The 25,757-nt window shown below is 43.1% G+C and overlaps 1 protein-coding gene across 3 annotated transcripts; it reads right to left on the minus strand.

Annotated features, from left to right (window-relative positions):
• Positions 1 to 631: 631 nt before the first annotated feature.
• Positions 632 to 25,750, minus strand: setd1ba (SET domain containing 1B, histone lysine methyltransferase a). Of its 3 annotated transcripts, XM_029709085.1 has the most exons (18): positions 23,619 to 24,472; positions 23,276 to 23,430; positions 22,885 to 22,983; positions 22,187 to 22,457; positions 19,362 to 19,471; positions 14,540 to 15,673; positions 8,572 to 9,315; positions 7,815 to 7,985; positions 7,415 to 7,699; positions 7,165 to 7,246; positions 6,640 to 7,065; positions 6,347 to 6,517; positions 5,147 to 5,920; positions 4,669 to 4,835; positions 4,361 to 4,486; positions 4,129 to 4,248; positions 3,824 to 3,961; positions 632 to 3,702 (listed from the first exon to the last, which is right to left on the minus strand). In XM_029709085.1, exons 1-18 carry the CDS (start codon positions 23,677 to 23,679, stop codon positions 3,529 to 3,531), a joined length of 5,208 nt encoding a protein of 1,735 aa, XP_029564945.1. In that variant the 5' UTR covers positions 23,680 to 24,472; the 3' UTR covers positions 632 to 3,528. The 3 variants fall into 3 exon arrangements, with proteins under 3 accessions (XP_029564945.1, XP_029564944.1, XP_029564943.1); XM_029709084.1 differs by lacking the exon at positions 23,619 to 24,472 and adding an exon at positions 25,654 to 25,750 and having other exon boundaries at positions 5,147 to 6,517; XM_029709083.1 differs by having other exon boundaries at positions 5,147 to 6,517.
• Positions 25,751 to 25,757: the final 7 nt, after the last annotated feature.

Here is a 25,757-nt window from a genome sequence, read left to right on the forward strand (position 1 = left end):
TAAAAGGATGTTTTTCCTCGCTGCGAAGGTAAGGATGTTGTAAAGCCTCCTCTTACCCACAGAAGTTACATGCCTACTAGGGAGACCTAACAGTAGAGAAACTGGGTCCAGTTCTAGATCGACCCCTAGGATCTTTTCAATTTCTTTCAGAACACCAGACCAGTATCTTTTTATTTTGGTACATGACCATAAATCACATGTAGTCTTATTACATTGCTTTACTGACCATACCTGTTAAGTGGTTGATGCTATTGCTATGATTGGAGATTGATGCTATTGATATACACTTACTGATTTAATACTGTTGGGAGTCCATAGGATCCCTAGAATGACACTGCCTGACTGCTTGAAATGGAGAAATCACATGATTTGGTCCTGAACCAAACTGTACCCTACACACTGACAGACAGTAGGGCATTGTTTTATCAAAAGGACAACATCTCTCCATTTCTGAATGTTGGTTTATTCATGTTGCTTAATATGGGTGAAGGTATGCAGGCATTCTCCAGACGTTTCCAACATGAAGGAAATGTTATTTCCAACGTCCTGTGTGTCAGTTGATACTACTGGGTTACTGTACATAAAATCATCCAGTAATTGCTGTCTGAAATGTTATGTATTCATTCAGTCATTTGAAGAAGAAAAAAGCCTTTATTTTCTATGATTTTATTTTTCATACATTTGTTGTGTAATAAATAGACATGAGAAACAGGCTGATGATTCCACCCCATTCCCATGTCATTTCTGCACCATGTTTTTTTCCTTTCTCCACACTGCAAACAAGTTTTCATAGAATTTACAACAGAAAATACTAAATAAAGCTTGACACAAGCTGAAAAATACTGCCACCAGCTTCACCAGCTCTGTCTGACACAGATCTCTCAGCTGTATTTCTGTAGCAAATCCCCTGGAACAAAAATATATATATATATATATATATTCACAGTTAAAGTATTTATTCATTTTAAGATTACAAAGGAAATGGGCAGAAAAAAATGAAGACGTTTCTACAAGAAACAATCTTTCAAAGAGAAATGGAGATTTTTGTTCTGTACAAGATGCACCTTTCCTTTAAATAAACAATTAAACCCATGTTTTTTTAAAGATTACTTTTTTTTTTACTGATCCCTGAAAAGACCACTTCAAATACTCAATCTTTTGTTAAAAAATAAAAAAGATGCATCATTTTATTTATTCCCCATGATAAAAAAAATAAAAATAAGCTTCAGGTATTTTTCTATACAAGTGATCCTGTACAATATAAACATCACAGTTGTTAAAAAAACAAACAGAAAACACTATGAGCTATCCAACTGAATGAGAAGCAATGAATTACTTGGTTGTCAGACTTCTGATTGGCTAGGAGGGCGTAAGCAGAAGTGCAAGCCTCCAGTGCATTCACAAACAGCAATGATTCATGAAACTGAATGACAAGAGACAATACCCACGCGACAAACGTACACAAACAGAAGATTGAAGCTTGGGGTTCTTAGTGTGGTGGCGATAGTGCAAGGTCTATTGGGTTGTTTTAGATTAGAAACACTTTTGTATGCCGAGTAGAATACTGAACTAACTTGTACCAGGAGGGACCTGACATGTTACAAAGAAGCACCATGGGGCGAGAACACCTAAACCAATCATCACCAACACACCGCCAGCCAGTAAAATAAAAACAATGTCACGTACACCACACACATTCATGTCATACAAACACATTCACACAGGCGAAAGTAGACAGCAATTCATAATAGTGCATGCGCATTAACACAGTAGCAAGCGGCAGATTTCAGAAACACTTTTGCCCTGTAGTCACGGAAACCCCAGAAGCTAGACATGTATATGACACTTGTGGTTTAACTTACATTTATAAACTGCCTTCTTTTCTAGCCACACCCCCCATTCCAAGGCTTTTGTCAAGGTAATTATAATGTAAAAAGGTCCTCTTAACTGCAGTCATGTGAGAACATTGGAATTACATTTACCTAGGTTACACCTATTTTTACTATCATTTTCCTGTTGTCAACTTTATAGAGCATTGAATAAATGCTTTTCTCAAGATTTAACACTGGAAATGCAATGGACACCTGTATGGCTTCCAGACAGCTTTAGGAAGAAATCTAAGCCTGACGAAAAGCCTAAAGCTAATAATGCTAGTTGAAATTGCTATTCACTCATCAGCTGTACGGATCGGAACCCTTCCTTAGAGCAGTCTTTTAAATGGTGAATAACTTCTATAACATGGTAACCTTAGCAACCAGATTGACATGGATGGATGACATGTTGGAGGTGAGAAGGCATCATGAAGTCCAAACATTTCAATACAATCTGCATCAGCAGTCTCACTGTGCAGGGATAACAACGTTTGCTATGGAAGGAATGATGTGCCTATGGTTGCTTTTGGAAACACTATACTACACTGTGGTGTAAAGGCTCACTTTTTAAGGAACCCATCTTGCATTATTTTCCCATTCCCTATTTCTACAGTATGGCCTACAGAGGGCAGTACATCCACTCATTGCACACAAAATACAATAGTGTTTTTGGGGGAAGACAAGACAGTATGAAGGGTCATTTCTGAATGACAAAGGATGGCAAAACCATTGGAATTACATTTTATAAATCTCTGAAAACGTATTCCTTCATGTTTAAATAAAGTAACAGACAGCAGCATACTCCATATTCTTTGCTGGAATGAGCAGGTGTGGATTCATCTGCACTCCAGTGATCTCCACATGTTGGTGAATTGATGACACAATGACTCATTCTGTAGCTTCAATTACATCAGTTTTCTGCATTTACAATGAAAACAAAAGGGGGGGGGGGGGGGTTAAGGAAATGGAGGCATCCCCGCAGGCTTGTCCTTGGGTAGCAAACCCAGTTCTCAGGACCCGAAACCTACTTCCTGTATGTGCCACTATGACCACCAAAATGGTGAGAATAGTGTCATCTCCCGTGGGGGAAGCGGTGTCCCTCCCACGGCCAAGTGTTTTCATTGTGCGTGTCAACAGTATTAATGAGCAGCTAGAGCTAGAAGTGTGTGTGTGTGTGTGTGAAAATAGAAAATGGGGGGCTACGTTCCATGTGGTCTCCGTAAAGCTTATGAGAAAAGTTGGAGTAGGTAAAACTGTACAAGCCAAGACCAGACCTGGGGGGAACCATGCTGAATGGAACACAAAACAATTAAGAGTGCTGCACCAGGAAGCCAGATGGTGTACAGCATTGTGGAAATTCAAAGGATCACTGGCAGAGTAGTAGAAAACCCATGTTTATGTCCATTTTAAAGAGCACCTGGAATCGTAAACAATCTTGAGTAAATATCTGCATGTATAAAAAGAGTCCCAGACAGGTAGCTGCACTGTATCCAGATGATGGGTTGTTTACCATCTCCTGGTTCTTCCACCCCTCCTCTTTAATCCTTGTGTTTTTAGCATGGTGTCTCTGTGTGTGTGTCCAGGGAATGGGGGACAACGTTAGTTGGTAACAGTGCTTGTTGTTTTCCGGGAGTTTCCCCTTGGTTATGGTCTAACGTTAGTTCAACGTTCCCCTACAGTTCTCTGCCCCACACAAGCAGGGGATCTTCTCGTCCTCGATGGGGAACTTGTAGTCGTAGGTGATCTCCTCGTTGACATTGATGGGTTGTCGGGAGTAGATGACGATCTTCTTTTGGGACTCCACTGTGATCACCTTAGCGTAGCAGTTGGGCTGAGAACACGAACAAAACAGAGGTGCTAGCGTCAACGTGTTTGCTAGCCTAGCAATGTGAAATTGGGTCAACGAATTGACACTTGACTAGATTCAGTTTTGATTGAGAGGAGACACTTACATTGCAGCTGTGGTTGATGAAGCGGGCGAAGTTGCCACATTTGGTGGCGTCTATGATGGTGTCGTGGTCCACACGGAACATGTAGCTGCTCCCGATGCCCTCGTCCTCGTAGCGTTTCTCCCTCATGTCAGCAATCACCTGGTCAGAGGATTGGATGGGTTTACACTTAGCCTGCTTAACACTCACCTGTAGGACATGACGATTTGCAGCCGGCACAAAGTACACGTTTGTGTTGTCGGACAATCTCTAGAATGCTTCCCGTCTGCACATAATCTCCCTCAGACTGAGAAGACAGTTCTACTCACCTGTCTGATGTTCTGACCCACGTACTCAATCACCATCTCGTCAGCAGCAATTGGCTCCATAGCAAACAAACCCCAGTCGTGGATATGCGACTTACAGAACCGAATCTTCTTCTTACGGAACTGGGGAAAGAGTAAAATAAAACAAGACAAGTTGAAGTGACAGTATTGCATTGACACATTAACAGAGTAAAATAACAGTGGTTGTGTGTGGGCTGTGTTTGGCCTTTGGTACCTTCAGCTGGTTGAACTTGAGCAGGTCGCTGTCACAGCTGAAAGAGGACAGCAGGCGGCGCTGTTCAGACCTCCGCTCAGAGCCAGCTCTGGTGGAGACTAGGGGCTGCGCGGGAATACTCTTGCCCTGCAGAGCGAGACGGAGGAAGGGAGAGAAGGAGATTGAGTGACATTAAGAAGGAAAACACAATGAGCTCCTACGTCACCTTAAGGCAAACAGACGCGTCGAGAAACACAAACGCACAGATGAACAGACACCCTTGCTGATGTGAACTCAAGCCCATCAGCCCACTCTCTGCTGAAACCCACCTGCATGTCTATGGGCCCCTCCTCCAGCAGGTGCTTGTTGCTGTTGAGGTATTTGATCTTGTCCTTCTTGTCGATCTTGTAGTAGCCCTCGCTACGGGCACAGCCAGTCATGTGATCCCTCATGCCATCGTCCCTCCTCTTCCTCTTCACCGCTGGGATGTTGGTAGGTGCAGGGGAGTCAAGGGAAATCCTTCCAGAAGACTTTTGGAAAAGACTAAACCTTGGGTTGGTAGAACCATGACCAAGCATTTCTAAATGTACAACTATCTAAATTGCTCGATGATTAAGCAATACTAAAAAGAACAGGGAAAAAAGGACAATAAAGGAACAACACTTTAGGACAAAAACAGACTAGCTTGTTTGTATTTGAGTAGAGAGGCAGCAGAGGGCCCTATCATTGCTATACAGTTAAAGGCAAATATGAATGTACTAGCAATAAATGGGCAGTAATATTATCAACGGCAGCAGTAAAGGATATGAGGGTGCTGGACCCACAGCGTGTCGTTGAGCCAGTCGTTGCCGTTGTCCTGCTGCAGCATCTTGTCGTAGGTGACCTGCAGGTGCCGGATGTCCTCCTCATCGATGCCGTCGTTCCAGATGTCGTACAGGATGGTCATCTCCTCAAACTCCGAGCGTGGGACGTAGTGGGGCCGCGGCGGCGTGAACGCGGGGGAGTGGCTAGCCAGCAGCAGCTCTTCCCACCCTCGCCGCACCTTACGGGCAGGCTTCTGCACGTGCTCCTCTTCTTCATAGGGGAGGAACCGGTCGTCAAGGGGCAGAACCGTATGCGGCTCTGGCTCCCCTTCCCGGAAGTCCAGGCCCACTGTGGAGGAGTCTAGCCCAGCGCAGCCGGGGATGTCAGGAAGAGTGGCTGCAGCAGCCGTGTCTGCAGAGAGTTCTCGGAGCTGGGCATCGTGAGGCAAAAAGGGGGGCATGGAGCTGGGAGTCACCGAGAGCTCCATAGACTCAGTCTTAGGAGAAGTCAGTGCTGCCAGAGCTGCCAGTGCTGCAGCCTTTTTACTCTTGGGTCGCCCAGGCTTCCTCTTAGGCGGGGTTACGTCCGGGGGCACTGGGAAGTCTAAGGCCGGGACAGCAGGCAGGTCTTTTGGCATGCTGGTTAAGGCCTGTCCCTGGAGGGAGTCGGGGGGCAAGGTCTGGCAGGCCAAGGTGCTGAGTGGAGGCTCCTTGAACAGCGGGCTTTCTGAAGAGGCTTTCCGGTGGATGGGAAGGCCAGCAGCGAGGGCTGTGGGGTCTGGGAAGACAGGGGTAAAGGTCAGATCTCTGCCAGGGGTTCGGGGGATACCTGCACTCAGGACAGGGGACTGGGCAGGGTAGGAGAAGGGGCTGCCGGATATGTGGGGGGAGCTGAGGCTGACCAGGCTGCTGCCAGTCAGAGGGGCATCGCTGCCAGGCGTGACAGGCACGTTCTCGGTGCTGTTCTGGGACTTGCCCAGGCACCTTGCCCGGTCCATCAGGTCCCTGCCAGGGGTGCGGGGCACATCCTCGTCTGTGGACAGCCTGGCCCTAAAGGGGAGGTCCGGCATGGGGCAGGGAGGCGGTAGCAGGAGGGAGTGGCCTCCCATGGCTGGGGAAGGGGGGAGGGGGAGGTGCATAGGTGGGACTACTAGGGATCTAGGGAGGGCTGTGTCGGGCTCCAGGGATGTGGAAGCCCCTCTACCTGGCGTATAGGGCAGATCCTTGTCCTCTGTGTGGGCCTTGGGTCGAGAGTCCTGGTCGCTGTCAGCCAGGGAGCCTGTCGGGGTGGGTGGCCGCAGGTTAGTAACATCATCCTGGGGCTCTGTCTTCAATACAGGGATGGCGACTTCCACGTCAAGGTCCGACTCCTCAGCTGAAAGACAACCAACATGTCATGACAATCTGTCAGTTAAAAGCAATATGCAGAGTGTAACATCTGAAATGGCATCTGAAACACAAAGCTTGTGTGGTTAGGTAACAGGAGAGGGTTAAGACCTGGGACTCCTTTGGGTGAAGGGGGCCTGAGGTCCTCCAGGCTGGTCCGGCCAGGCTCCGCTGCTCCCTCCACCTCGCTGAGGGATCTGTGGTTGGGCTTGAGCTTCAGCCCCTCCCTAGGCCTCTGGTCTTCCTCTAAACCAGCCAGCTCGGAGGGCTCGTCCTCTGGAGGAGGACCTAAGGGCGTGCTGGGCGCCTTGGGTTCCACCTCCTCCTCAGATGATGAAGACGAAGAGGAGGATGAGGACGAAGATGTCCGAACCCGGTCCTCGTCTTTATCCGGTAGACTCTCCACGTCTACCGCCGCCTCCTCCTCTTCCTCCTCCTCTTCTTCTGCCTCCTCCTCTGAACTGGAATCATAGTCAGAGGAGTCCCCACTCGCAGAGGAGTCAGAGACAACTTTCGAGGATGCTGAACTGGCAACGTCTGTGGGAGCGAGGAGGAGAGAGAATAGGACAAGTTACAGAGGCAGAGTTTACATACAGTACTCAATAACTATGGTCATTGACATGAGCGTGGATTTACCCTCATCCGACGACTCCGATGATTCACCATCACTGGTTGAGGCCGCCTCATCTTCGTCCTCATCCTCTTCCTCTCCACTCTCCTGAAAGGTCCAATCACAGAGGTTAAAAGCTATTATTAAAAGCATTGGTCTACAGTATGATGCCTCAGGTTGCATTCTCCCAATGAGCTGAAGCACCTGTTGAAGGTTGTGATGGTCAACAGTTCATCTACCATTCTAGGACATGTGGTCATTTGATTGACAGCTCACCTTGCCCGATGACAACCTCTCAGAGGCCTCTGTCTCGTCAGGCTCCTCCTCCCTATCGGACAGAGACTCCTCTTTCCCAGAAGTCTCTACTTCCTCCTCTCCCTCGCTGTCCAGCTCCAGCGGCCGCGCATGTCGCCTCCGTAATGCCGCGCTGTCCTCGTCCATCCTGGACCCATCTTCTGGAAGCTCGGCTATGTCCTCCAGCTCATCGTCCACAGGCGTGGAGGGTCGCGCTCGCTTAGTGTCCCCGGTGGAGGTGGCATCTGGTGGGTCCTTCCTCTTCACCTGAAGACACACACACATTAATCATCTCTGACAAATACAACTGTTGAACGATTTTACAAAGCACCAGAGCCCTTTAGACATATTCTTAGTCAATCCTAAAAGTGGCTGGTGGTACCTTGAAGGAGGGCAGGCGGATGGCTCCTCGGAGGCCGATGCCCAGGCCCATTCCCTCATAGCCTAGGCCTTCTCCCTTGTTCCAGTTCTCCAGTAGACTGGAGCCCATGGTCTCTTTGGGCTTGGGCTTCTCCTTCTCCTCCTCGCCAGCCTTCACCGGGGTCAGGGACGCCTGGGGGACGAACAACAACATGGTACTCACATGAAAGCCTGTTTGCTATCTGGCTAGTTAACGCAGAAGAATACCTGGCTTGAATAGTCATGTCATTGCAATTAAAATGGTAGCTAGAGTTTGTGAAATAGCAAAGTACAACAACCTAGCCAGTTCACACAGCAATGTCCTTCGTACTCAACCATTTCACCCATTTCAACTAACCAAATTCTCTAAATATATAGCTCTGATATACCTACTTTGTTGTCAAGAATCCATCATTTCAACGCATTCAAATAAATTCTCACTCATAACCTCGACTTCGCAAAAATATGAGGTTAGTTGAGCTTTCTGATACAAAACATTCCAGGAGTTCTAAATTAGGCTTTCCTAAAAACATTAATTTTGTATCCAAGCAACAATGGCCACAAAAAGACTGAGGGATATATATTTGAGCTAAACCAACATTGACAGGCCGGTGCTTAGCTAAAAAAAAAATATAATAATAAAAAATATTAAAAAATGGTTCACTCTCATGAACACAATTGACTGTTCACCTGAGACTGAAGTGAGACTAGATAGGAGCTGGATTTGAAGTATGACTCACCTTGGCTGAGTGTTCTTTTTTATCCCACCACTCGTCAAAGGCCCTAAAGGCCACCACCTCCACCATCTTACGGTTGAGGTCCCTCTTCATGATGGCCTTCAGTTCCTTGACGATGACCAGCAGCACCCCTTCCACGGTGGCCTTGTGAGGATCCTCCTTCTTAGCCTCGTAGCCCGGTGGAGGAACGGCAGGGTTGAACTTGGGCATGCTAGGATGGGGCCAAGGTTGCTGCCCGTGGCCCCCTGCACTGGCAGCTGGGGTGCTACTCATGGACAAGGGTAGGTAGGGACCCCCAAACTGCATGGCTGCTGACCCAGCTGAAGCCGTCCCTCCTGTGTTCATGAAGTGTGGGTAGGGGTAGGGCCCCCGGGTCTGGGCCATGCGACTCAGCATTTGGGTCTGCATCTGGAAGGACATGTGAACGCTGCCCCATTGAGGCAGGCAGCTCATCAGCTCCATCTGCATCATGGGCACCATGCCATGGGGGTAGAGGTGAGGCAGCATGGGGTGGGGCACTCCAGATGCCAGGTGTGGGCCCGGGACGGCAGAGAGGTGGTGTGGAAGACCGAAGCCTGCTTGAGGGGGTAGAGGATGAAAGCCGGGGGGTGGGAGGGGCATAGACTGCATGGGGGACACAGCAGAGTGGACCACGATGCCTTTGGCACAGTCGCCACTGTGCGTGGGCGTGCCTGGCATGTCGTCCTCGTCCGAGATCTCCATGTCTTCCCCAGAAGACTGATGGCTCTGTGGGAGAGGGAAAGGACAAGGTGTCAGGATATCTCTATACAGTATATGACCTGATAGAGTCAAATGGGAAGCCTCCACACAATGAGCACATCATTTTTGTGATTCAATACGTAAGAGAGGTTAGAAAATATATCTATATCCTCTATTGAGGGATCCAAATTGTGGATTTAAAAGTACATGAATCATCAGCGTACAATAACACCTTTGTTTTTAAGCCTTGTATTTCTAATCCCTTGATATTATTGTTGGATCTGATTTTAATAGCTAACATTTTGATGGCTATAATAAATAGATATGCTGATAGTGGACAACCTTGGTTTACTCCTCTCAACAGTTTAACATTTTCTGAGAAGTAGCCATTATTTACTATTTTATACCTAGGGTTACTATACATAACTTTAACCCATTTTATAAGAGATTCTCCAAAATTGAAATGTTCCAGACATTTATATATCAAAAGCCTTTTCAAAGTCTGCTATGAATAGCAGGCCTGGTTTCCCAGATTTTTCATAGTGTTGTATTGTTTACAGTACTTGCCTTATATTTTCTCCAATATATCGTCCATGTAAAAAACCTGTCTGATTAGAATTAATAATTAACAATACCTATGCGCTATACATTTTGCATCACAACATCACGGTCTTCCCTGTGGCTCAGTTGGTAGAGCATGGTGTTTGCAACGCCAGCATGGTGTGTGCAACGCCAGGGTTGTGGGTTCGATTCCCACGGGGGGCCAGTACAAAAAAATAATAAAAAAAAAAAAAAAAAAATGCATGAAATTAAATGTATGCATTCACTACTGTAAGTCGCCCTGGATAAGAGCGTCTGCTAAATGACTAAAATGTAAATGTAACAACACTGAAAGCCTCCAATTTTTTTAATGGACTGGATCTTTCTATTTCCCACTTGTATCCTGTTTCAATAATAATGAAATCAGACCTTGAGTGTCTGATAATCTACCATTTTTATAGGAGTGGTTAAAACATGCTAATAACGGTCCTCTGAGTATATCAAAAAAGGTTTGGTATACCTCAACTGGTATGCCATCCAGCCCTGGAGTTTTACTGGACTTAAAGGCTTTAATTGCATCAAGAAGTTCCTCCTCTGTAATTTCACCTTCACATTAGTATTTCTGTATGGCTGTTAATATTACATCAGGGGTGTCAAACGTCCGGCCCGCGGGCCGGATCAGGCCCGCAAAGGGGTTTAATCCGGCCCGCGAGATGATTTTGTAAAGTATAAAAATGAGCTGCAATTTCTCAAAATAAACTGCTGTTCCAATTGCATCCACTGGATGGCGCAATAGCAATTGTGTTAAGCAAGCAAACTGTTTATACCGGAGCAGAGCAAGTAGGTCAAGCAAGTGCAGCCAGTCCGGATGAGCTACTTTGTTTTGCCCGCGATATTTATTACGACTTCTACTTTCTAACATTATTTGCTTTGGCTCCATCATTGCCCCAATATGTCTCTGTCAAAAAAGATACAAGTGGACGCGGGTCTGGCGGGTCTGAAGAAACAGCAGTCTGTGTTTACTCACAGCCGAGACATCAGTGACGCTGCAGTGAAAGCTAGCTATCTCATTGCTAATGAAATCGCAGTGGCTTCAAAACCATTTAGTGAGGGTGAATTTGTAAAAACATGCATGATGAAGGCAGCGGAGATTGTGTGCCCTGAAAAGCGCCAGGCTTTTGCAAATATCAGCCTGACAAGAAACACAGTTGCAGACAGGATTTCCGATCTTTCAGTGGATTTGGACAGCCAGTTGAAGCAAAAAGTAAAGTCATTTATTGGGTTTTCAGTTGCAATTGATGAAAGTACGGACATTACAGATGTTGCACAACTGGCCATTTTCATCCGCGGAGTTGATGACACATTGACCGTCACCGAGGAGTTCGTGGAGTTGGTGCCGATGACAGATACAACGACAGCAGCTGATATTTTCGGCGCGCTGGACAGGGTCGGAGTGGACTGGTCCCGCGCTGTCAGCCTGGCTACAGATGGTGCGCCCTCAATGATCGGGAAAAAAAGCAGGCGTTGTGACAAAGTTCAGAGAGAAAGTGCAATCTGCAAATGGAGGACGTGATTTTTGGACTTTTCACTGTATTTTGCACCAGGAGGCTTTGTGTTGCAAGTCATTAAAGATGGATAACGTCATGAAGGTGGTCATCCAAACTGTTAATTTCATCCGATCCAGAAGCCTGAATCACCGTCAGTTTGACAGCCTTCTCAGAGAGAAAGACCACATCTATGGCCTGCCATACCACACTGAGGTAAGATGGTTAAGCCGAGGTGCTGTGCTTAGGCGTTTCTTTGATTTACGAGAAGAAATTGAACAGTTCATGGAAGAAAAGGGCAAACCAGTGTTAGAATTTCATTCCGCAGAATGGATGCAGGACCTTGCATTTATGGTGGATGTTACAGAGCACCTGAATAACTTGAACAAACAGCTGCAAGGGCGCAACAAAGTCGTCACGCAGTATTATGACATTGTGGGAGACGCAACTCGCCGGTGGTGATGCAGCTCACTTCCCCTGTCTGAAAAATGTGTGCGTGACCCAACATGTGGCAGACATGAAGCGGTTCAAAGATAAAATAACGGGACTGTTACGGGAGTTTGAGCAACGCTTTCAGATTTTTGGTGAACTGGAGAAAGACTTCAACGTTTTTTGCCATTCACCGTGAATCCCTCTGATCTGCCCGTCAGCTTGAAATAATAGACTTGCAGTGCGACTCGGATATGAAGGGCAAATTTGCCGCAGCTGGCTTGGACACATTTTATCAGAATCTCTTGCCAGGTTACCCCAACTTGACAGCCCTCGCTGCAAAACTGTTGTGCATGTTTGGAACCACATATCTTTGTGAGCAAGTTCTCTGTAATGAGCATAAATAAAACAAAGCTGTGCTCAAGGCTCACGCACAAGCACTTGAATCACATCCTGAAGTTGGCTGCCACTCAGGATGTGACGCCTGATATTGATGTGCTGGTGAAAGCTAAAAGATGCCAGGTATCAGGAGTCAACTAAACTATGCAACCCCACTTAAAGTGCTGCATGAGACACCCTGATATAGTTCTGTGATCTGTGATATACTTCTGTGAATCACTGAGGCATTGTGTGTTTGTGTGTTCTTTTTCTTTAGAATTTTCAAATAAACTTGAGGTGTTTTATGATTAATAGTGATGTTGTGCTTGTACTATTGTGGACACACTGTCCTCAGGCTCCAGCTTTATGTTGATCGTATTAAAACAAAGAAAACAATCTGAAGTTGTTGTTTTTAAGTTATATATACCATGATTTTACCGGTCCGGCCCACTTGGGAATAGATTTTCCTCCATGTGGCCCCTGAGCTAAAATGAGTTTGACACCCCTGTATTACATTAATAGATGGAGGCAACAAACAAAAACCTATGCTTAAAGTACTTTGCTTCCTCTTTCAAAATATAATTTGGTGAACCATAGGTGACCCCATCATTTGTAACAAGTTGTAGTCAATTATTTTTGGTAGCATTTCTACGTTGACGATTTTTTTTTTTTTAAATGCATTGTACATTTTTCCACATTTTTCATCCAGTATGCTTTATTATTATAATATATTACACTTGATCTCCGTTGAATAAGTTCCTCAATTTCTTTTTGTTTTTCTTCTAACTTATTCTGAGCCTATATGGTATTGTTTTTATTGCCATCTATCTGTTTGACCTAAGACTTAGCAACTCAGACTTTTGCTAATATTTTCAGTCTCCCCAAAAAGCTTGTCCATGTCACGTAACATCCATAAACGCACTTCTTAATTGCTTTATTTCTCCAAGATGTCAATATTTACAAGTACACTTTTTGGGGTATACACTCCCCCAAGGGCTACTATTGACGCACAAATCAAAAGTTTCATTTACATTTTGCTTGTACCTTCTGTGAGACATTAAAGTAGTGATTTTGTGCGAAATATGCAATGCCCAAAACACCGGAATCACCCTAGTAACTTAAATGGATTCTGAACACAAGCATGAATAAAATGACAACTGTTTCCCTCAACCCATTAATAATAGCCATCATTGTTAAACAAACCATATCTGGGTGGCAATGAAATCATGATTCATGAAACAAACAATATCATAAAGACTTAAAAAGCCTGGGGAGTGGCGTGTGTGTGCCAAACTGGTCATATTATTGAAATGTTTGCTTTATGATAACATGAAACATACAGGGCTATGTGGCCAATCCTGAATGTCAGGCTCAACAGAACCAGTAAGTGTTGAATGGGGCCAAAGGCCAGCAGGCCCTGTAGGCTACTCCTCCCCTGACAACTTGTCCTATGAGCTTTAAAAAGAGGAAGTGAAAGTGTTCTCTATTCCCCAACAGCAGAAGGAGTCCGGTTTCTCTTTCCCAGTCACATCACTGGGTGTGGGTCTACTACTACCAGGGCACAAGCTAGTTACAAACAGTGAGTATAAAACATTAGGAAAATAACTGTTTACTCATCAAGAGAATAATTACTTCCTAAAGTACTTTTCTTTGACTATGAAAGACTAGTTGAACCGATAGAGGTACCCTATTAGGCCCTAAAATTGTACCGCAACTGTATTGCCACTTACTTTGCCTGTCAAATTGCTCTGGGATCAGGTTTTAAAGCCTTTGTTTGATGTTTCTTTGATACATGTCCACACTTTGGAGGGCTGGCTGCAATGTTTAATTGTGCCATGTAGAGAATTAACTAGCAACTTTAGGAGCTTTGCATTTTTTGCAAATTGATTAATACATGTTTTTTTAAACACAAAGCCAAACAAACAGAAAGACCATGGAAACAGATCGTCAAAGTACATGAAAAGTATGAAGTGCATTTCCTTGAGAGTTCTGATGGCAGGGGAAAAACAAACTACTCAAACGTTCTGTATCCCAGTATGTTGTTGATAACTTCACAGCATACCAAGTTTGGAAGAAACCCATAAAATAACAGTCACTGTTTGCTGTGAAACCAGTATAAACCATTTCCTCTAGTAGCACAAGAATGAAACGAGACAAAGTGCAGGCCTATGTTTACTTCCTGTGCCCCCTCTATAACTGCCAAATAGATCAGGCTGCAAGCAGACATCTCCATAGCAATACTACTACTCTGGCAAATAACATGTCATGTATAGAATGGACCCTCTATTCCCCCTTTCCATCCCTAACTTTCTAAAAACAGTGCATCTACCCAAAGTTAGGATGATACTGTTCGTTCTTACCTCCACTTTGTCTGTGGGTGTGTGGTTTCCGAGGCGACCATCCTTCAGGTCAGTGGTGTTCATCCCATGGAGATGGTCTGGGGAGATGACCCTCTCGAGGAGCAAGCCTGTTCCAGGGATGGGCTCCTCATCATCTGAGTCAGGCAGGGGCGTGGGGCTGACGTCCTCCAGGCCTGTGCTAGAGGGCCGAGAGGTGTGGGTGCCCCCATAAGGAGGGATGGGGGACAGCTGAGAGGAAGAGGAGGAGATGGGGCTCCCCTCCATACGCACCTCAGTGTCTGATGAGTCGCCTCCAGGAAGGAAGGGAAGCTTTGTCCTTTTCTCCTTGAGCAGCATCTCGATACGGGAGTCCAGGCTATTTCGCTCTGACTCCAGCGTCGGGGTGCCAGGAGAAGGTGGGCAGTGCTCTGGTTTCCGGGTAAGGGGGGTGCTGGGGTGGGCCTTGGGTTCAGGTGGGGGTTCTGGAATGGGTGGAGTACCTGGCTTATCCTTGACTGGCATGAAGTCAGTGGCAGGGGCCATGGGGGGCTGGGGAGGTCTCCGGTACTCCACTTCCCGCTGGACGGGCTGGTGGATCGGAGGTTCTGAGGGGGGGAACGCAGGGGGCATGGGGGCCTGCTGGTAGGGGGAGAAGGCTGACTTAAAGCTGGCACTGGAAGGGGGAGGAGGTGTGTGGGCAAAGGATGAGGCAGAGGGAGGGGGTTCAGGTGGGGCAGGTTGGTGCTGCTTAAAGGCAGACTGTTCAAAATTGCCTCGGTAAGAGGAGGAGGATGAGGAGGATCCCGATCCCCCAGCGCCATGGACGTAGCGCCTCTCCGGTCTCCGGTTGTAGGCATCCTGGAACTTGCTCTCGTGTCTGCGAGACTTGTAGCTTCCGGAGCCTTCGGTCCGGCTAGACTGGTAGGCTGGGGTGCCCTGTCTGCTGGAATAGCTGGAGTCCTGAGAGAAGGGGGTGCTGGTCTGGCGAGGGGTATGAGGGGTGCCCTGGGACTGCGGCGTGTCTTGCCTTAGGCTAGAGTAAGCCGTGTCCTGGGACAATGGGGTGGTGTTGGTGGCGGCGCTGCTGGGGGTCACTGTGCCTCCCACTGCAGCAGATGAGCTGCTCTCAGAGAGCCGGCGCAAGGGTTCACAGGCCTGGGGAGGGACACACCAAAATCTGCTTAGGAAACCCACTCACAGAAAGCAGTGATGAAACACAGTCGGGTCAAATTAATTCAATTATTGCCACCCTTGATAAAGATGAGCAAAAAAAAATAACCATATAAATACAAATACTGAGCTTTATTGTGCAGTATGCTAAAAAGAAAATTGGGTAATTATATTATTTTATACTAATACAATTGCTCAGAGAAATATATTTTAACAAGCAATACATATTCTTCTCCAAAAAAGATAGGTCAAAATTATTGGCACCCCTGTTTTGAATAGCTCACCTTGCAAGGATAATACCACAGCCTTTTTCTAAAAAGGTTTAATGAGATTGGAGAACACAGGGATCTTAGACCATTCCTCCATACATAATCTTTCTAGATCCTTGATATCCTTAGTCTGTGCTTATGGACTGCCCTCTGTAGCTAGGTTTCCATCCAATGGGCAACATATTTGCATGCAAATATTCTCAAATCTGCATAAAGAAAATATATGCATTTACCCATCAGTGGTGCGTTTCCACAAAACTGACTTGCGGATAAAAGAAATGTATTAGTGTGATGACGTAGTGCACAGAAAATGTAATTTTTCCGCTTACGTTTTCATGTACTGAATAAAAATAAAAAGTTAAAATGTGTTTCCATTGCATTTCAACAAATTTCAACTAGTTTAACAAAAACTGTTGCGTTAAATAACTCATGTCTGGTCTTGGCAAGTGCGCTCTAGCCAAGAACTAGCAGATACAGTGCGAGTAGGCTAGTCTGCATGAGATTACTTTGGATAAGAGCAAGAATATTTCTATTTATCAAATGGCAGTGAAGCATCATGTCACCAGAATAAGACCCTAGATATTTATTGGAAAGGAGCATCAAGCTCATCACCATGCACTTTCACCACCCTGTGAAGTACATCCTAACTTACATTTTATCTGTAATCTATTAACCTGCATGGTTTCTCGAGTCGTAGTGGGAAGACCACACACACACCATATCATCGCGTGACTCCAAGTTTACCTCGATATGATGGTTATTATTGAAATATTTGCACATAAAGGCATTTCCACTGCCATTTCTCGCATAACTAATTTTAGACACAAAAGGATCCCAGGTCGAACGAACAATTAATCGGTCGGCATTTAGAAAATTGTACCGAAATCACCTGTTTCCATCACAGATGATTATGATTTTTTTTCATACGATATCAGTTTCTTTGCATAAAAACTGTGGATGGAAACATGGTTTGTGTGGCCATAGAGATCCACCTCCATGTAATCTGACCATTGCACAGGTTCAAATCCAAGTGTCTATCCCGTTTAGCAATCTCCAGGCGTTTACATTTGTTGGATGACATGAAAATAAAGCTCTTTGGCCATGCACACCAGTTTGGCGTCACAAGAAAAATGCATATGAAGAACAGAACCCCATACCTAGTGTAAAATATGGTGGTGGATCTTTTATCTTATGGAGCCATTTTGCTTCCACTGGTCCTGGGGCCCTTGTTAAGGTCAACAGCATCATGAACTTTACCCAGTACTAGGGCATTTTAGCCAAAAAACCTGGTTTCCTCTACCATGAGGCTGAAACTTGGCCACAAGTGGATCTTCCAGCAAGACAATAACCAAGCACACATTAAAATCCACAAAAATGAACATTTTGCATTAGCTATCTCAGTCTTCGGCTTGAACCCCATTGAAAACCTGTGGTTTGAATGGAAGAGGACAGTCCATAAGCCAGGGAAGTACATTGGTTATGGCAGTCGCCATACCCTAGCTCAACACCAACAATGTAAAATAGGCTACTAAATCATTCTAATCTCGATTAAAAGGCAAATGCAGTTTAGCAGTATTAGCGGGTGTAATCCCCCTGTCACTTTGCCATACCCTAGGTTTAGCTGAAATGACATCTTTGCCATAAGCGCAGACAAAGGATATCAAGGATCTGGAAAGATTCTGTACAGAGGAATGGTCTAAGATCCCACCCAGTGTGTTCTCCAAACTCAAAAATATATATATATTTTTTTAAAGGCTCACTGTCATTATCCGCACATGGTGAGGTATTGAAAAACAGAGGTGCCATTCATTTTGACTCCCATTAAAATAAAATATTCCTTGTAAAAAAATGTGGCATACAATACAGCTCAGTATGTATTATTTATTTTATACTATATTTTTTTTGCTAATCAAGGGTGCCAAAAACTTTGGGCCTGACTGTATATAACATCAGATTATCAGCGCCAGAGGTATGATTTCACTTGACAGGCCAACAGTTATATCTAAAGATGAATGGTCAAATTAGAGTTTTGAAACAGCTAAAGACAGCCTAGCAGTGCTTGCAGGAGCAGCTGGGCAGTAGGGCTACAGCTCAAAGTACAGGCAGCCCCTTTTCTTTGCAGGCAGGCAGACGTTCTTGACAACATTCTTTCCTGGGCCCCATTTTACCACCTGCTGCACTGATAGAGATTAGAGATAAGGGTGTCAGTTTAGATTGTCTAGGGGTTCACTGGGACTCACTTGAGTACAGGGCAGTAACAATTATACCTTTCATACACAGACCAAAATCCCACTAATTTACCATGCCTACTTCTTTTTACATGCTTTTTGTTAGATCTGAAAGGGGCAGGGGGTGAAAAACAACATAGCAAATGAAAAGCCACCTAAAGACCTAGACATGATTCCTGCATTTTCACAGACCATGTAACCAAAATACAGGTATTGTGTCTGTGTAAATGGTTCTGTGCTTTTTTTGTAGGTAAATTCATTAACACGTCGGCAGGTAGCCTACTGGTCAGAGCGTTGGACTAGTAACGGAAAGGTTGCAAGATCGAATCCCCGAGCTGACAAGGTAAAAATCTGCCGTTCTGCCCCTGAACAAGGCAGTTAACCCCCCTCTTCCTAGGTCATCATTGAAAATAAGAATTTGTTGTTAACTGACTTGCTTAGTAAAATAATGGTAAAATAAAATGTAACACCTCCCTAATTTGAAATGCCAACAGCCCCCATGGTTTTACAACACACCCCACCCATCACAATTTGCAAGTTACAATCTGCAAGAACGTGGTAAAGGGCTGTATGAAAGGAGGTCATATAAAAACATTGCCATATAATTAATTAATTAATAAATATATATATGTATTCTTTATTAGATGTAATAAACCACATCTGTCTGAAATGGGTAAATGATTCAGGCATAGAGAGAGCAAAATGATTCACCAAACAAACCTTTGAAGCTGGAAAAACTACTGACAGTAATTACTTAACTAGGTCTTCAACTGAAATACATTTCTGGTGAGATACAATAAACTCACACTGGCTATTCTGCAGTATATATTGACTACGGAACATACAGGGATGATTTCTGCATTTTTTAAATTACATATCTCGAAAACTAAGTCAACAATGGACAAACACCAAAAAAACCTTTTTGGTTGGAGTTTTCCTTGAAAGTTGGGAGACTCAGGATTATGCTCAGAACTTTACAATCAATTCAAGGGACTAGGGCCTTGTCTATCAGTGGGCACTGCAGAGAGACGAGTACTACAAAAGGTACATCAAATAGAATGTTCAGACAAATTAAACATGCTTACCTTTCCTGTGAGCCTGTTATGGAATACTTGCACATTTTCTCAAATACAACATAAGTGCTGCTAAACATCAACACAAAAATGGTGGTCTTACCAGAAGAGCCTCTGCCAGGCTACGAGGGGACACTTCTCCTCCCACCGGAAGTGTCCGAGGGGTGAAGGTGCCATTCAGAAGTAGCTGGAAGTATCGAAGGCGATTCTCTCCTGAATGGATAAGGTTAAGATATGGTACAATAAAGGTTTGGTGGCACCTTACTGAAATAGAAAATTATATTTCTCAGTTACCCTTTAGTTGACGCCTTAGGTGAGTAAAAAGAACATCATGCACAGCAATAAATACAAAATAAATGTGATATATAGTGCCTTTACACCCCTCGACTTTTTCCACATTTTGTTGTGTTACAGCCTGAATTTAAAATGGTTTCAATTGAGTTGTCACTGGCCTACCTAAAATCCCCATAATGTTATAGTGGAATTATGTTGTTTGAAATTTTTCTAAAAAAATTTATAAAATATGAAAAGCTGAAATGTCTTGAGTCAATAAGTATTCAACCCATTTGTTATGGCAATCATACAATTCAGGAGTACAAAACATGCTTAACAATAAAAATGATAAGTTGCATGGACTCTATGTGCAATGATAGTGTTTAACATGATTTTTGAATGACTACTTCAAGCTCTGTACTCCACACATACAGATAATTGTAAGGTCCCTCAGTCGAGCAGTGAATTTCAAACACAGATGCAACCAAAGACCAGGGAGGTTTTCCAATGCCTCTCAAAGAAGGGCACCTATTGGTAGATGGGTACAAATACAAAAATAGACATTGAATATCCCTTTGAGCATGGTGAATTTAATTATTACACTTTGGATGGTTTATCAATACACCCAGTCACAACAAGAAAATAAGTGTCCTTAATAACTCAGTTGCCGGAGTGGAAGGAAACCTCTCAGGGATTTCACAATGAAGCCAATGGTAACTTTAAAACAGTTAGAGTTTAATGGTTGTGATAGGAGAAAACTGAGGATGGATCAACAACATTGTAGTGACTTCACAATACTAACCTAATTGACAGAGTGAAAAGAAGGAAGCCTGTACAGAATATAAATATTCTAAAACATGCATCCTGTTTGCAACAGCACTAAAGAAATACTGCAACAAATGTGGCAAAGCAATACACTTTTTGTCCTGAGTACAAAATTATGTTTGGGGCAAATCCAATACAACACAATACTGTGTACCATTCTCCATATGTTCAAGCAAATTGGTGGCTGTATCATGTTATGGGTATGCTTGTAATATTTAATGACGGGGCAGTTTTTCAGGATAAAAAAATTTACTGAATGGCGCTAAGCACAGGCAAAATCCTAATGGCAAAACCTGGTTCAGTCTGCTTTCCACCACACACTGGGAGAAGAATTCACCTTTCAGCAGGACAATAACCTAAAGGCAAAATCTATACTGGAGTTGCTTACCAAGAACACAGTGAATGTTCATGAGTGTCGGAATAACAGTTGACTTAAATCTACATGGCAGGACCTGAAAATGGTTGTCTAGCAATGATCAACAACCAATATGACAGAGCTTGAACATTTTTGAAAATAATAAATGGACAAATGTTGCACAATCCAGGTGTGGAAAGCTCTTAGAGACTTACCCAGAAAGACACACAGCTGTAATCGCTACCAAAGGTGCTTCTACTTCTCCTGACTCAGGTGTATGAATGCTTATGTAAATGAGATAGATTTGCAAACATTTCTAAAAACACGTTTTCACTTTGTCATTATGGGGTATTGTGTGTAGATGGATGAGAATTATATATTTTTTCATCCAACATTAATTCAGGCTGAAACACAACCAAATGTGGAATAACTCAAGGGGTATGAATACTTTCTGAAGACACTATTATACAATTTATTTTATAAAACTTGAAAACAGAAAATTATGGTTTGGAGGAGTTTCTGCATGATTTATAACAAGGAACATTTTCTTGTGACATTTCATGGAAGTTTTAAATCACCAGCTACACATGGAGTTCATTAGCCTAATTGAAAAATCAATTTCGGGGATATATGCCTACTACTGCTGGCAGGTGAAAATATAATACATTGACAGTACTCAGTAGGCCTAAGATTTTCTGCTTGATCTCCAGCCTATCTATATAGGCTACTGAATAGGCTACCAGTAGGCCTATAAACCAAATGCATAACTGAGCACCTTCTGCTGACATGAGAGGAACCACTGTCTCTTTAAGAGAATACAACTGTTGCAGGTTCTTGATGTGTCAATTTTAAATAAGATGCATGATATTCCATTCTGAAATATGCACAAGTCCTTCATTACCAATATTAATGGCTACAGCCAAAGATATTAAGATTGTAAAATGCAGCTAGCATGAACAGGTAAAATATTGTTTAATTATAGGCTGAAATTAAGCAACTATATTTTGGCTGTAGTTTAACATATTTCAAGCCTAACTGTTTGATTATAGCCCGTCCCTGTGCACAGAAAGAAGAAATAAACAACTACAAGTATAACTAATTCAATGATTACTGAAATAAGCAGATATAAATCAAATAAACAAGTCAAAACCAATATAGGCCTAAACAGTGTTTCATTTGTATTTGTATTCTAGTCAAAATAATACCGTTCTGCAGTTTGTACACCGTTTTGATGCTCGTGGGCTGAATCCCATGTAAATCGTACTGACATTGAGATGCAATTACTCTGGTAACCAAGCAACCAGAGTAAATGTATACACGTGACTAAATGTTCTCCTCCAAAAGTTAAATTAGTGACACCTTATAAATAAAGGATCAAGTTACTACATATGCGTAAATGTAGTTTCTACAACTGAGAATTAATTGCACATCATTTATAAATACTCATATATTTAGCCCATGCAAAGATTGCTTACCTTTAGGATCCAGCTCCACATGGATGATGTTGCCCATGACAGATGTGTTCTGTAGAGTCTGGACAGCATCCTTGGCTGCTTTTACAGTTCCAAAAATAACTTTAGCTATTCCTAAATGCTTTTTGTTCTTCGGATTGTATAGAATTTCCACCTCTTCTATGTCTCCAAATTTCTTGCACATGTCAGTCAAAAAACCTTCTCTGATGTTATCATTCAACCTTGCAAATGTCACCTCCTTGGGTGGAACACGGCCGATGTAACATTCGTCAATCTGGAGAAATAAAATAGTTGCATTAAATTATGAATGTTACATTTATTTATGCTACAGCATATGTATCCATTAGCCATTGAAACCAGAGTTACAGGCTTCAATGTTACAAACAAAAATAAAATGCATGTATACCTGATTAAATGTCATCATTTTAGGACAGCTGCTGTTCACATTTTGAAAAACCAAATAACCACAATTGAATGGTGTTGACATAGGCTACAACATGCAAAATGTGTATTCTATAAAGGGACAGTAGCATGTGCTGCCTGCCTGGAGCCCTAAATAAAAAACATGACACAATCAACATCAGCGAGGGGGTGTGTCTGCATACCTAAAACTTCGGAACTTTAGAAGGCTGTAACAGCCCGAAAATGTCTAAATCATTGCATATTCGGTTAAGATCTCAGTGGTAAACTCATTAGCCTACCTTAAACTTCGGAACCGGCAGATCGATCTCCTTGTACTTTGTCCAGAGACGACCGATTCTCGGGTCTCGGACGATATCAACGGGTGGCATCCCAGGGTTCTGTAGAATGAATGATAAAATGTAGCCTAACCATTCAAAGTTCTGACAAGCAGGAATATTATAACAGGCCGATTGCCGACCAATCAAGTTGATTTGAGTTTTTTTTGTTGTTGACATAAACCCTTGACTGCGTTTGTAGCGACGGGATAGTGACACTTTTGATGCACTGTGTCAGGTGCAGAAAGTAACGTGTCCTGCCCACTAACAACGTACATTGTGTCAATCTTTGAGGCAAACACTCTGCAACAATGTAGTGAAGGGGTTTCTCTTTTCTAATACGGATGTAACTTACGGGCATGTTAAAAGTCGTTCCATCGTAACGATACAGTTTGTGCGATCCCTTTTTCAACGCTGGGTCAATAATCAACTTGAAACTTCTCCAATGGTGACTTCGTTTCTCTCCCGAACTGCAAACGGGATGGTGGTTGTCCATGCCGTTCGCCAAACCTGTGTAGAAATTTCAAGAAGATGAGAGCAACAGACTCACGCACGAACACTCGTTACATTGTAGCGATAGCTTACAGTAGTAGATGCTTGAATTTGCAAATACTGAGGAAGAAAATGGGGGTCAGAAGAGTATCCCAGTAACCGAAACAGACATTACAGAGGAAAGAAAAAAAAAAGAGCAGGCTTACTTGAACTCTGCTTTCTGCCATGGTCTTCGTTTAGCCTGTTTCTTTCCCCTGGCTTGGACATGATTTATCCGATCGAACGATATTTTAATAATCAAACGGCGAGATCGTTTACCTCCCACTGATTACACTACATGATTTAAAGGATACTGTCTCCTTTTTGCGAGCCAACACATATTGTGCCTCCAGTCTGGGGTTTCGGTCTCTCCCACAATACACCACTATTGAGCTTCCCTTCCCTCATACCATTCGCACTTTCGATTCGAGGTTCTTTACGTATGTGTATATTTTGGAATATTATTGGACAATTTTAAACACAAAGTCACATTAATAAATCAAGATATGTATTGCATTTTAATGTAAATATTAAAAGTAATTGTATAGTAGCTATAGCTCGCACATTGGGCATGTAATAAGTGTTGAATCTACCGCCTACATTTACTCAAACGGCAAACAAGATGGACATAGAAGGTAGACGCAAGTTCTGTCTAAGCACAGATCTAGAGTCAGTATTACGTTTTAATTCCTGATTGAAAAGGTTAGCCAAAGGAATTTTAAAGCCTGACCCTAGAGCTGTGCTAATGGTGTATCGCAGGAAAACGGTTGGGTCTGTTTACAATATATTACGTAAATAAAACATTACTCAAAAACAGTTTGCGACTGCAGACTAGGACTACATTATAACCTATGCACTTATAGTGTGTAATACCCTTATAATATCCAAAAGCCAAATATGGGGAGATTGTAAAGTAACCATTTATCTTAGCCGACACGTTTTGCATTATTAATCTGATCGATTGTCTTTTTGAGCTTTTGTGTTAAGTATGCTAAGGAGATGTACCATCCATTGCATGATATGATATTTTGCAGTGCTTGGGCAATTGGCTGGTTAACAGTAGCAGTTCCACTGGCCAATCAGAGCGAAGCTCCATTTTAGCTTCTGCTATTAGAGGCACGGCTGAGGAATCCTTTAACAGTGAGCAGAGAGGGGGCTGAGCGCGCGCTCAGCAGCCATTTTCCTGAAATGGGACTCAATGGCAAATATGGGTTTCCTTTGTTCCAAAAGGGATCTTATACTTGATTTCCTCATCTCTTTATGGACTATGATAAATTACAATGATTCCTCATTGACAGGATTGAGAAGAAGGAAGATAAAATACTGGATGTTATCCCTTTGACATTTTTAACCTTTTTTTCTCCTCTGCTTGGAATCCATCTTTGTCCTAACTAGGTCATGGCACACCCATAAAAGTATTTGATTCTAAAGTAAAAAATAGTGAATAAACAGCTTGTAGTTGCTATGAAGAGAAAGTATAATAACATTGTAATGGCATTTTGCACTGTAAATGGCCATGTATGATAGCATTTGTAAATTACATTATTAACTTTAGTAAATTTTTAAATGTAGGAAATGTGCAGTTACTGTTATTAAAATATCACAATTCTGTTTATTCATTGACTTCTATCATACATGATCATTTATGAGTAATGGTGTCAGTAGAATTGCCACCTCTCTTCAATACATTAATTTGCATGCTGTTTTAACTGTATCCATCAGAGGCTAAGTATATTTGCTGCTCTAATGTCAGCACAAAACAGGCCAGAGAGCAAATGGCCTTTCTCAAAAATGCTGAATCTGGAAATTGGCTGTTTGTTCTCAACTAACCCCCTTTTTCTACATTAAAGAGTGGTTGCTTCTCCTCTTTCACATGGTAGGCTACAGCATCTAGTTACACAATAGATACCTTTAATGCCCTGAAAATCAGTAAGTATTCTTCCTTCAAATGATGGCTCATGCACTAAATGTGTCAAATGATAAAGGTTCATAGTAAGGAGGAGGCTATAGGCCTACAATTTTTGGGGCATTAGACAGAACGAATGTGAGGGTAACATTTACCTGACCTTGCTTCAAGGGCATATTTTTATTTCTGTAGATTTCCAGACACAATCCTACTTATTAGTATCCCCAAAGGCTAACCACATAGATACTGAATCCAACAGGAAGCAGATGAAAAATGAAACTAATGAAAATATTTACCTTAACATTGTGATGAAATACATTTATCAGGCCTAAATGCAGGGGGAAATGGAACGTTTTCATTCCCATCTTCGGATCCTCTAATATTGGATTAAGGGAGGGGT

The sequence above is a fragment of the Salmo trutta genome, chromosome 23 (genome assembly GCF_901001165.1).
Source record: "Salmo trutta chromosome 23, fSalTru1.1, whole genome shotgun sequence".
Lineage (NCBI taxonomy): Eukaryota > Metazoa > Chordata > Actinopteri > Salmoniformes > Salmonidae > Salmo > Salmo trutta.

Coding starts and splice junctions, on each gene's coding strand:
- setd1ba (XM_029709083.1), bottom strand. CDS start 23,679: ATGTCCAAGCCAGGGGAAAGAAACAGGCTAAACGAAGACCATGGCAGA. Junction 6,518..6,639: donor TTCACCCAAAGGAGTCCCAG/GTCTTAACCCTC, acceptor GTTGTCTTTCAG/CTGAGGAGTCGGACCTTGAC. Junction 4,249..4,360: donor TCAAGTTCAACCAGCTGAAG/GTACCAAAGGCC, acceptor CTCTTTCCCCAG/TTCCGTAAGAAGAAGATTCG.